Here is a 10,197-nt window from a genome sequence, read left to right on the forward strand (position 1 = left end):
TGAGCTCGTGGGCTGGAAGAGGTTGGGGCTGGAGTTTGCACCCAACTGCCTTGAGAGGTGCAAGGGCTGCCAGCGTGGTGTGAGGGACCATGTCACCTTTCCCGCTTGGGAAGCCTCCTTTGGAGCAGGAGGTGCCTGCGAGGGGCACTGAGTAGCAGGAGGGTTTAACTTTAGCCGAGATGTTGCGACACATTCAGGGCAGAGGAAACTCCCCCTTCCCTCAGCCCAGGCAGTGCCTAACTTGGAGACACTGAGACCATTGGTTGGAACGGCCACCARGCCCCGGGTGTGAGAAACAACGGGCGGCTGATGGACATCCCCATCTGTCCTCGGCATGGGGGTGGGTGAAGCTGGATACAGCGCAGTGGGCTAAGGAGGCAAGAGGGCCGCCTGGAGAAGGTGGCYGCCGCGGCCCGCTCCTGTGGTGGCTTCTCGAGGAGGTCCTGGTGCACGAGCAGGGCCGCGCGYGAGCGCCGCCGCTCTCACAGTGAGCAAGATGGCGGGGAGAGGGGCATGTAGCACGTGGAGCGAGTCGTGGGCGCCCRCCGGGGCCCTGCCACCGCCGAGGGCGCCATGCGGCTCCTCAGGGAGCGGGGAGGATGCCCCTCGTCAGCCCGCGGCGCTCCGGGCTGCCTCTGCCCGGTGAGGAATCRCTCAGGGCCTCCGAATCCTGGTTCTGGCTGGAGTTCTCCAGCTCCTCAGAGTCCTTCTTCTCACTGTTCCTCACGGCAGCCTCCAGGGCCTTCTGCTTGCGGTAGAAGTGGGAAAACTTGTTGAAGATGATGGTGATGGGCAAGGCCACCACCAGGATCCCACCCAAAATGCAGCCCGAGGCCGCCAGCTTGCCGGCCACGGTGACGGGCACCACGTCGCCGTAGCCCACGGTGGTCATGCTGACCGTCCCCCACCACCAGCAGGCCGGGATGGTGTCAAAGCCGACGTCCTCCTCCTTCTCGGCGGTGTAGGCCACGCCGGAGAAGACGGACACCCCCACAGCCAGGTAGAGCAGCAGGATGCCCACTTCCCTGTAGCTGTGCTGAAAGGCAAAGCAGAGGGACGGTCAGCGGGGCCGGTGTCACCATCGGAGCAGGAAACTCGGGGGTCACTGTGTGASCATAAAGCAGCCCCCATGCACTGAGGTCCTGATGGTCCCATGTGACTTGGTGGCATCGGTGCTCACAGCCCGGCGTGTGCTCACAGGGTGCTGGCCATGGTGACCGCCCCTGCACCCATGCACAGCCCCTGCAATTAGCCTTCCCCTCTCCTCTCCTCCTAGCAGCCCTTTCTCCACCCTCCTAATGCAGCCTGTGAGGAAGAGATTCCAGGAGGGGAGGGAATCCTGGGCTTCCCAGCACCAGCRCCTCTCCCCGGGCCTCCAGCACTGCCTCTAACCCCATCTGGGCTAATAATGTCCAGACACGTTTTCGTTTTGCCTTGGCAGGTCCCCAGGAACCGTCTAACAGGCAGCCTCAGAGCAAAGCGATTGGCGTCTCCTTGAGGCGCCCGCGATGTGTGAGCAGAGCGGATGTGCGTCCTCGCTGCAGGCTCCRCTCGAGCTGTGACCTGTGCTTTAGCCCGCAGTGCCCTGGTGTCCCCACGAGCCCCAGCTCRACGGCTGAGGGCTGCTCAGCTCCTGCAAAGTGTCCACTCCCTCCTGCACTGGGACACCGTCTACCAGTGTAGATGGTGGTGATGGGATGCTCTTCAGACGTGCTCTTTCCTGGCTTGCACAGCCCCCCCCCCCATGTCATGCTTTCTGTGCCCCTTTTCTGCATTCAGGCATGACGTGGGCTTTTAATTGCTGGCATTTCTCTGTTAGCTTTAACAAGGGGCTGAGCAAGGTGTCGCTGGGGTCATCTGTCCATCAACGAGGGCTTCCTTCCCATGCAGGGAGCTGGGAGGTGACACAGCTCAGCCCTACCTGCTCCTGCTGCCCCCCTGCAAATTCCAAATTCCTTTTTCCTCCTCACTCGTGTGGAGGAAAGGGAGAGGTGCTGCTGCAGCCCTAGCTCACCCAATGTACACAGAGCAGGTGCCGCAGCAGCCCGAAAGCACCGCGCGCTTCATCCTGGTCCCCATTGACAGAGGGGAACAACCCCATCGATCCGCAATGAAGGAGGAGCGAGCAGGGGGTAGTTCTTGGGGGAAAAGTGTGCTTTTTCTTACAGAAACCGCTCTTTCGGAGATAATTACCTTTCCCCTCAGGTTTTGTTGCTTCTCTGCGGGAGACTCCAAGCAATCGAAGCAGCCCTGGCCATCAAATCGGCCTGTGATGCTTTGGCTGGGGACCCGTCATAGAGCTTGGGGCTGCTGAGCTGCACTGGGGCCTCAGCCCCCATCTCCACGACAGGCCCTGGGCTCACRGCTGTGCATCCAGCTCCAAAGGGACCAAAGTGTATTGAAAAGCTCCTGAGGAGTCCCTGGCTCCCCTTCTCAAACTGGAATATTTTTGTTGCACCTTTTCTTTRGTATTTTTTTCATTTTTTGAGCAAAATATAAGCACATGCTGGAAAAATGAGGGGGAAAAATGTGAGCAAATGGGACTGGCAGCAGGTGAAGCTGGGAAGGTGATTGAGAGAGGACAAGTTGTGAGAGGTCAGACTGTAATGGACCAGCTGTGGTGATGGGGCTAAATTAGGAACAGATTGTGTCCCTGCTTTGTGTCCTGCAAGCTGTGGGCTAGCAGCTCTCAGTACAGCAGGGATGGACATGGGTTAAAATCCAAATGATACCAAAATGATGAATGGAGCGGCGATTTCAGAGTCCAGAAATGTTCAGAGAGATGGAGATGTAGGGGAAGCAGCAAGGAAGGAAGCCAAAGGAGAAGACCCTGAAGGAGAAGCCCTGCTAAAGGCTTTATGGGAGACCTTATTATGACTAAAAGAAATGTTTGAGAAAAACAAGCAGCAAAAGATGTGGGGAAAGGAATTTCCATGGTCAAGATGAGAAATAAAGGAGGCAGATTCACAGCAAGGGTTAAGAAGTTATATCCTCCTCCTTCACCACCATCAGTGGTGTTTGCAAATGCCTGGTAGCGATTTCAGGTGAGGTCCTTGAGGAGGACAAACAGCTCAAAGTCGCTGAGTTTCAAGTACATCTTAGCTGGCCATAAAACACTTGCTCCTGGCTGGAGCTGAACAAGCGCATCTATAGGTCCCAGGCTGGGAGCAGCAGTCAGATCCCTTATGCATTTTTAAAGAGTATCCTTTACGTCTCTGGGATGTGTTGGAGGGCAAAGGGGAGGGGGAATTCAAGCAGTTCGATAGCAGTTCGATAGCAGTTCGATACCAGTTCGATAGCCCTGCCCGATTTACAAGCAGGGCCAGGGCTTGCAGCACACCAGCGGCTCCAGGAATCTCCTGGCTGATCTTCAGACTCTGTTTGCTGCCTGTTTGCAGCCGTTTCTCCCCAAACCGTGTGGTTCTCTCATTGATCCAGAGGTAAGGAGCCGTGGGTGGGCACGCTGGCCCAGCGAGCAGCCGTCTGTGGGGACAGAGACCCCGGCCAAGCACACGCTGCAGTGAAACGGCCTCCCCGATGGTCCTGACACTCTTCGCCCTTGCAAGATCTAGGGCTGCTTTGCAGCCCTTCCCTTGCAGCTCCTTCCCCACCTTAGAGTGTGCGGGGCTTTTTCCTCCATGCAACAGAAGAAAAATGCAGTGAAAAGGGCCCAGCTGGAGCCCCAGGGTGCTGGCCAGGGATAACAGCGTGGGGACCACGCAGGGAGGTGGCWGCCAGACCCCGCTCTGGGGTGGCCACTGCTGATGCAGTGAAGGCAGGATGGTTCATCTGCTCCCTGGGGATGWGCAGCTCCTGCTCTGCTGGTTTATTTGTATGTTTAGGCCCCTCTGGGGGCAAATAGCAACTWGTGCAGATCTTAGTGGGTGGCTGAGTTACTAAGTGCCTAACACCTATTGCCTGTCAGTGGGAGACAGGAATTAAACCTGAAGCTGGGAGGTAGAATAGCTACAACAGATGCCAGCAGGAAGGAGGAAGGGAGCGCAGCGGGCAGCCCCGCGAGGCTGAGGAGGAGCTGGGGCCGAAGAGCATCAGCCCGTGTCTGGGAAGCGACGCGGCTGGATGTGGCTTGCACAGGGCTGCGTGTCACCCAGCAAGACTGCATGGATGCAGGTGAAGCCGCTCCTCAAATGAAACAGCCCCTGGATGGAGCCCTTGGCAATGGGAAGGCCATTCCGAGTTTAGGACGCGCAAATGGCAGAATTCCCTCTGCCTGCRTCTCCGTCTCCGCAGCAGGGAGCGATTGCGCCGCTCGCCGCAGACCCCGCTCCCGCTTCCCGCCTGTTAGCGGGTTTCATTCCCCCGCTGCTGCTTTATCCACTTGCAGGAGGAAGCAAATTATGATTAACAAGATGTGGTAATTTATGTGCCCGGTAAATCACCACGCCGAGCTGCTGCGTCAGCCTCGTGTCTTCGCTCATTCCCGTTTACGGCTGGCTCCAGAGTCCCAAGAAGCGACGCTTCCTCTCGCGTCACTCGGTGAATCAGCGGCTCAGCGAAGGGCCAGGGCCAGGACACTCGTKAGCCCCGCATCTTGTCTGCTGCTTAATAATTAGCAGATGAGCCTGAGTCCCTGCCCTGCTGCACTGTGTCATCGCCCCTAAAYGGAGCATTGAGAGGGTGCAGGGAGYGCTTCCGCATGTATAATTTTATTTTAATTCTGCAAGCTGGTGTAAACGGTTTAAGCGCTCTTCCAAGGTGAGTTTTCAGAAAGAAAGAAGAAGCAGAAAGGAGTTAAGGCTTCTTCCTTTTCGAACAGTCCTCCCTTGCCCACACTTGCACCAGGCTTTAAGGCTTTGGGGCGCATTCCCAGCTTTTCTGATACCCTGCGGGACTTCCAGGTTAGGTGCTGTCCTGAGCAGGTCCTGCTTCCCAGCAGACGGCAGCAGAAGCCCTTTCCTGCTGCCTCTCCATACCCCAGGCTGTCCCAGCGGCTCCTCTTTGCTGGCCTCTCCATCAAGACACACGTAGTGTGAGTGCAGCGAGTTGGGGCAGGGAGGGCCAGGAGGGAGCTCGCAGTCCAGACAGACGCTGACCCGTTTCTGGTGGGAAATCACCATCCGCTGTGTGCACCCACCAGGGTCTCAAGGGCTGCTTGAGACCCTGGTGGCACAAGGCCTGGGTGAGGACAGTCCCCACCAGTGCTGTGAATTCCTGTGTGCTCGGAGTCRGAGCATAACCTGGAGCACCAGCTTATGAGGAGCAGCTGAGGTTGCTGGTTATTTAATGAGGGGAAAAGGAGGTTCAGGGGAGACCTTATCGCTCCCTAAAAACTACCTGAAAAGAGGTTGGAGGTGAAGTCTCCTCCAACTCTAAGAGTTGGTCTCTCGTATGAGATAACTACTGATAGGACAAGAGGAAATGGCCTCAAGGTGCACGAGAAGTCTGGGTTAGATCTTAGGAAAAAATTCTGCATAGAAAGAGTAGTCACGCAGTGGAACAAGCTGCCCAAGGAAGTGGTAGAGTTCCCGTCCCTGGTAGTGTTCAAAGGACGTGTAGCTGAGGTGCTTAGGGAYGTGGTTTAACAGGCACTTGGGGACATGGTTTAGCAGACATGGTGTTGAAGAGCTTACGGTTGGACTCCATGATCTTGAAGGTCTTTTCTAGCCATAGTGATCCTATGATGCTCTAAGGAAGGCTGATGCAGTGCTCCTCAAGCTAGATTGGCTTAGCACATGCAAATCACCAGCCCCAAACCACCACCCCACCCAGAGCCTGTGGTTCAGCAGCAACGTCCCCTTGCCATCTGAGAAGGCACCTTCTTGCCCAGCCACTAAAGGATTAAGTAAGGAGATAGAGAGCTACTTTACCTTCAAGGTGGCCCCCAACGACCTGAGTCCCGTGGAGTGCCGAGCCAGCTTCAGCACCCGGAATATCCTCATGAGCCGAAACACCTGCACAACCTTGCCCAGGTTGCCCAGCTCCGAGTCRCTGCCCATGGTGACGTCCACCAAGAGAGTGAAGTAGAAGGGCAGCACCGAGACAATGTCAATGAGGTTCAGTGGGTGCTTGAAGAACTTCCTGGGGTTGGGCGAGAGCAGGAGGCGGGAAGACACTTCAAAGGTGAACCAGGAGATGCAGAAGTACTCCAGTTTGTGCAGGACGGGTTCGTCCAGCACGTTGCCATTCTCGTCCACCTCCTGGTACTCGGGCATGCTGTGGATGCACATGGTGGCTATGGAAACCAGCACCACGCTGATGGACACGAAGCTGAAGAGTTTGCTGGGGATGGAGTAGCCGGGGTTCTCCATGGTGAGCCAGAGGCGCTTGCGCACGTTGCCGCAGCGCAGCGTGCTGTAGCGCAGCAGGTCGTGGTTGATGTCGGATATCTCATCGGGAGAGGTGTCCACGCTGCTGACCTCGCTCTCCTCGTCCCAGTTGTGGTGGCGGCTCTCCAGCTTGCGCTCGTGGTAGCGGTAGCTGCAGCAGGAATCGAGGAAGAACTCGTTGATGCCCCAGTACTCGATCTCCTGGCAGAAGGAGAAGACGCACAGCTCCTCCATGACGTGCAGCTTCCCCGTCTGGTAGAAGTGGAGCACGTAGAGGAAGAAGCCCGGGTTTCGGTCGAAATAGAACTCCCTGGCACTCACGTCGTAGTCATCGCAGAGCTGCAGGATGGACTCCTCCGAGTCGCAGGAGAGCAAGCGGCCCAGGCGGGTGTCGGGGAACTTGGAGAGGGCGCTGGAGCTCAGCCTTCTCCTCAGTCCCCCCACGTTGATGTTGATAACGTCCTCCTCGAAGTCGGGAGCCCAGTAGTTTAAGGTCTTGTTGACCATGATCAGCAGAGCGGGTGTCGGTTCCACCTGCAGGCAACACAGAGCAGAGCTGGAGTGATGGGCGCCTCGGGCGCTCCCCGGGCATGGACAGGGAGCCCTCGCCAAAAGCACCCGGAGGTTTGGCCAAATCAAAGGGTTTTTGCAGAAGGTGCCGGTTGTAGGGGGGATTTCAGGGGGAGAAGCATCAAAACACTTCACCTGGCTGCTTGGTTTCATCCTGTGTGTTCTAGCATGTGAAATACTAAGATTATTTTTACTGTATTGAAACACAACAATAATGATTCAGAATCATTGGYGACTGAATTAAAAAATGTACATTAGCAGGGAAGAAAAAAAATCAAAATTTTGATTTTTTTGCTTGTTTCAGGATGTTAAAATCACCAGCTCYCTGGAGCTTTCTGTGCAGCTCAGGCTGCATTTGCCAGTGCAAAATGATCAGAGCATCAAGCAAAGAAAAGTATTCCCCGCCTTGAAACATGTTTACCCATCTCAGGTGGAGATTCAAATTAAAAAAGCAGATGCTTTACTTGTGATCTCTTGTTGGACTCTGCCTCTCGTGTTTGTTAGGATGGGTGTGAGGGCGTCTGTGCCCTGTCTCTGCTCGCCAAGGCTCCTTGGCACGTTCAAAGCACTGCTTCCTACCAGGGAAGCCCTTCCCCTCTGCCCCTTGGGGCACCCGCTGGAGTTTTCCACCTTTCGGACAACGGAGACAGCAGGAACAGGGAGAAGAGGCTGCACCAACCACGGTGGCGGCGCTGGGATGATACCCGGGATCGGTCCCAGTGACACAGACCAGCTTCCCACTGCATGCCCTGTTGTTTGGAAAAGCCCCRATTCCGCCAGGTACCTGCAGCTCCCAGGGAGCAGGACCCTGCGTGGGCCTGTGGTGCAAAGGCTGCAGGGGGAAGAGTCTGCAGCTTCCCCCGGGATATGGGAATGCTGCTCAAAGCAGCAGCCTGGGCGCTATAGGGCTGGAGGAGGGACTAGGAGAAACCTCTGAGCTTTRGGGACTCCTCATCTCCCTGCTCAAAAACATTCAACTTTCCCAACACTTAAGACAAAAGCCTAGGAGCGAGGGAGGCAGGGAATGCTCCGTTTCGGGGAACTGCTGCGGCACAGGAGCTTTTCCAGGGAAGACGTGCGCGCAGATGGGCTGCGATGACTAATGCGGGTGCCTTCCAGAAGGAGCTCGCGCGTGGGGGATCCCGCGTGGCCCTGCGCATCCGTCCTCCGTGCTCCCGAGCAGGAGCAGAGCGCCGGCATGCCGGGCAAAACACCACCAACATCCCACCGAAAGGCCTGGAAAGAAGGAACCAGCAGTGGGGCACAGCATGAGCCGGGATGGAGCATTAGGAAATGGCACCGCTTGGACATTCCCTGTCCTGCCACACGGAACCCACTCCCATGGGGACACAGGTGGGTGTCGGAGCCACAGGATTGAGCTGGGGGAATCCCTCCCGTGGGGAAAGGGCTCGGATCCCTCAGGGCTCGCTCCAATGCTCCTTCCTGAGAAGAGAAAGGATTTTTGGCTGCATCCACAGTTCGTCTGCAAACCCCAAGCAGCTGTTAAGCTGTTAACCCCTCTTTCTTTGCTCGCTTGTGGCAGGAAGAGCTAAGCTCACCCTTAAAACAAAACCGAGGTATGAACTAAGACCCGGCTCTATCTCCACTGCTGGATATCAAAGCGTGTCCCTGACCGGCGCCTGCAGGAAAATCCACTGGAAAACAGAAACTCGCTGGGGAAAGGTTACCTTTTTTTAAAAAAAAAATAAAGACACCAATGGACAGAGAATACAAATGTGTTTGTCTGGAGTAATGTGAATTGGCAAAATTTCCCTTTAGTTTGAAAAAAAAAATCCTTCCTTTAGACACTCACATCTTGGAATTCTTGGTTTCCTKTAGTCACCAAGAATCTCCATAAAACAGTGGAAAAAGAGAAAACATAGATAGTGCTAGCCTGATAAATGTTGACATGTAATGTAAGCTGTTTTAAGGAAACACCCATCAGAATCGCACAAGTTCAGTGTGAAGCGAGCGCTGGGCTTTCAAATGAATATGTATCTCGTGGAGAAAAAGAAATCTCTGATCTATGCATCTGTGACAGTAAAAAATATATATAATCCCAGCTCAAGCGTATCTGTAAGAAAGGCTGGAAGAGTTTCCCTTGACAACGCATTTCTTTCTTAAAGGCTTTCGAATGGGAGTTATGTATATTTATTCTCGCTGGCAGAGGGGACCCAGGGGAGGAGGAAGGAAGATGCTAATAGACGTTGGAGCGAGGATGCAGCAATGCACACGAGGGCTTTTCCGATCAGGTGCAATGGATTTAGATTGAGCCCCAATGAAAAGCCCTGTACTTACAGCTCGGCGAGGCTTCCCGGCCGGGAGTCCTGCGGCTTCTCCCCAAGGAGCCRCTGGGAATGGGGAGGGAAGGAGGAAACGCTCCTGCCGCTGCCCCTTGTTGCGCTGGGAGGAAAGTCCTGCCGGGGGTGCCCAGGGTGCAGGGGGGGATGAGGGTGCCCAGGAGGGGACAAGGGGCTGGCTGAGGTCCCAGCTCCCGCGGGAGGTGACGTCCTCGCTGGCCACGCGCTGGGGTGGCGGGCGCAGGGCTGGGGGGACGCCGGCTTTGCTGCCACCCCGAAGCGCCGCCGCGGAGTCGCGCGCCCATCGCTGCTGGCACGGGGATGCTCAGCACCCAGCCCTTCCCTGGGATTCCCTGGCGGAGGGTTTCCCTGGGGGGAGCGGGGAAGGGGTCTTCCTGCCTGCAGCCATCGCTGCTGCCTCGCAGGGAGCCCCTCAGCGCCCAGGGCCGGCAGCGGGGGCTCCCTGCTCCCTCCGGGGCACCCTGGGGTGCTGTCAGCAGCCCGGACCGCCTGCTCTGAGCAGGCAGCTCCGCAAATGCAGCGGATAATGCCCTGCCCTGTGCCAGCCTCCCTCTCCCCGCTCCACACAAGRGGCTCAGAGCCCTCCGGAGGGGACCCCGAACCCGCTGCCCTGTCCTGGGGGGCTCCCGGCGTGGGAGCAGAGCAGGGATTCCTCCAGCTGCCCGCACAGAGCTCCCGGGAGCGCTGCTGCTCCCCGTCCACCCGCGCTGCCGCTGCCCAGGCACAGCTCAGCCCCGCGCGCTGCTGCTCCGGCCCCTGCTCCCCTCCGCAGGGTGCCTGCCCCCCGGCCCCCGCAGCTCCCGGGGTGCCGGATCCCGCAGCGCCCAAGGTGCCGGATCCCGCAGCTCCCGGCGTGCCGGATCCCGCAGCTCCCGGGGTGCCAGATCCCGCAGCTCCCGAGGTGCCAGATCCCGCAACTCCCGGGGTGCCGGATCCCGCAGCTCCCGGGGTGCCGGATCCCGCAGCTCCCGAGGTGCCGGATCCCGCAGCTCCCGGGGTGCCGGATCCCGCAGCTCCCG

The 10,197-nt window shown here is 57.3% G+C and overlaps 1 protein-coding gene across 1 annotated transcript; it reads right to left on the minus strand.

Annotated features, from left to right (window-relative positions):
- Positions 1-456: 456 nt before the first annotated feature.
- Positions 457-6,817, minus strand: KCNS1 (potassium voltage-gated channel modifier subfamily S member 1). The gene is made up of 2 exons (XM_026042084.1): positions 5,829-6,817; positions 457-1,036 (listed from the first exon to the last, which is right to left on the minus strand). Exons 1-2 carry the CDS (start codon positions 6,792-6,794, stop codon positions 584-586), a joined length of 1,419 nt encoding a protein of 472 aa, XP_025897869.1. The 5' UTR covers positions 6,795-6,817; the 3' UTR covers positions 457-583.
- Between the last annotated feature and the right edge of the window lie 3,380 nt (positions 6,818-10,197).

The sequence above is a fragment of the Nothoprocta perdicaria genome, unplaced genomic scaffold (assembly GCF_003342845.1).
Source record: "Nothoprocta perdicaria isolate Ctin4 unplaced genomic scaffold, notPer1 scaffold_3, whole genome shotgun sequence".
Lineage (NCBI taxonomy): Eukaryota > Metazoa > Chordata > Aves > Tinamiformes > Tinamidae > Nothoprocta > Nothoprocta perdicaria.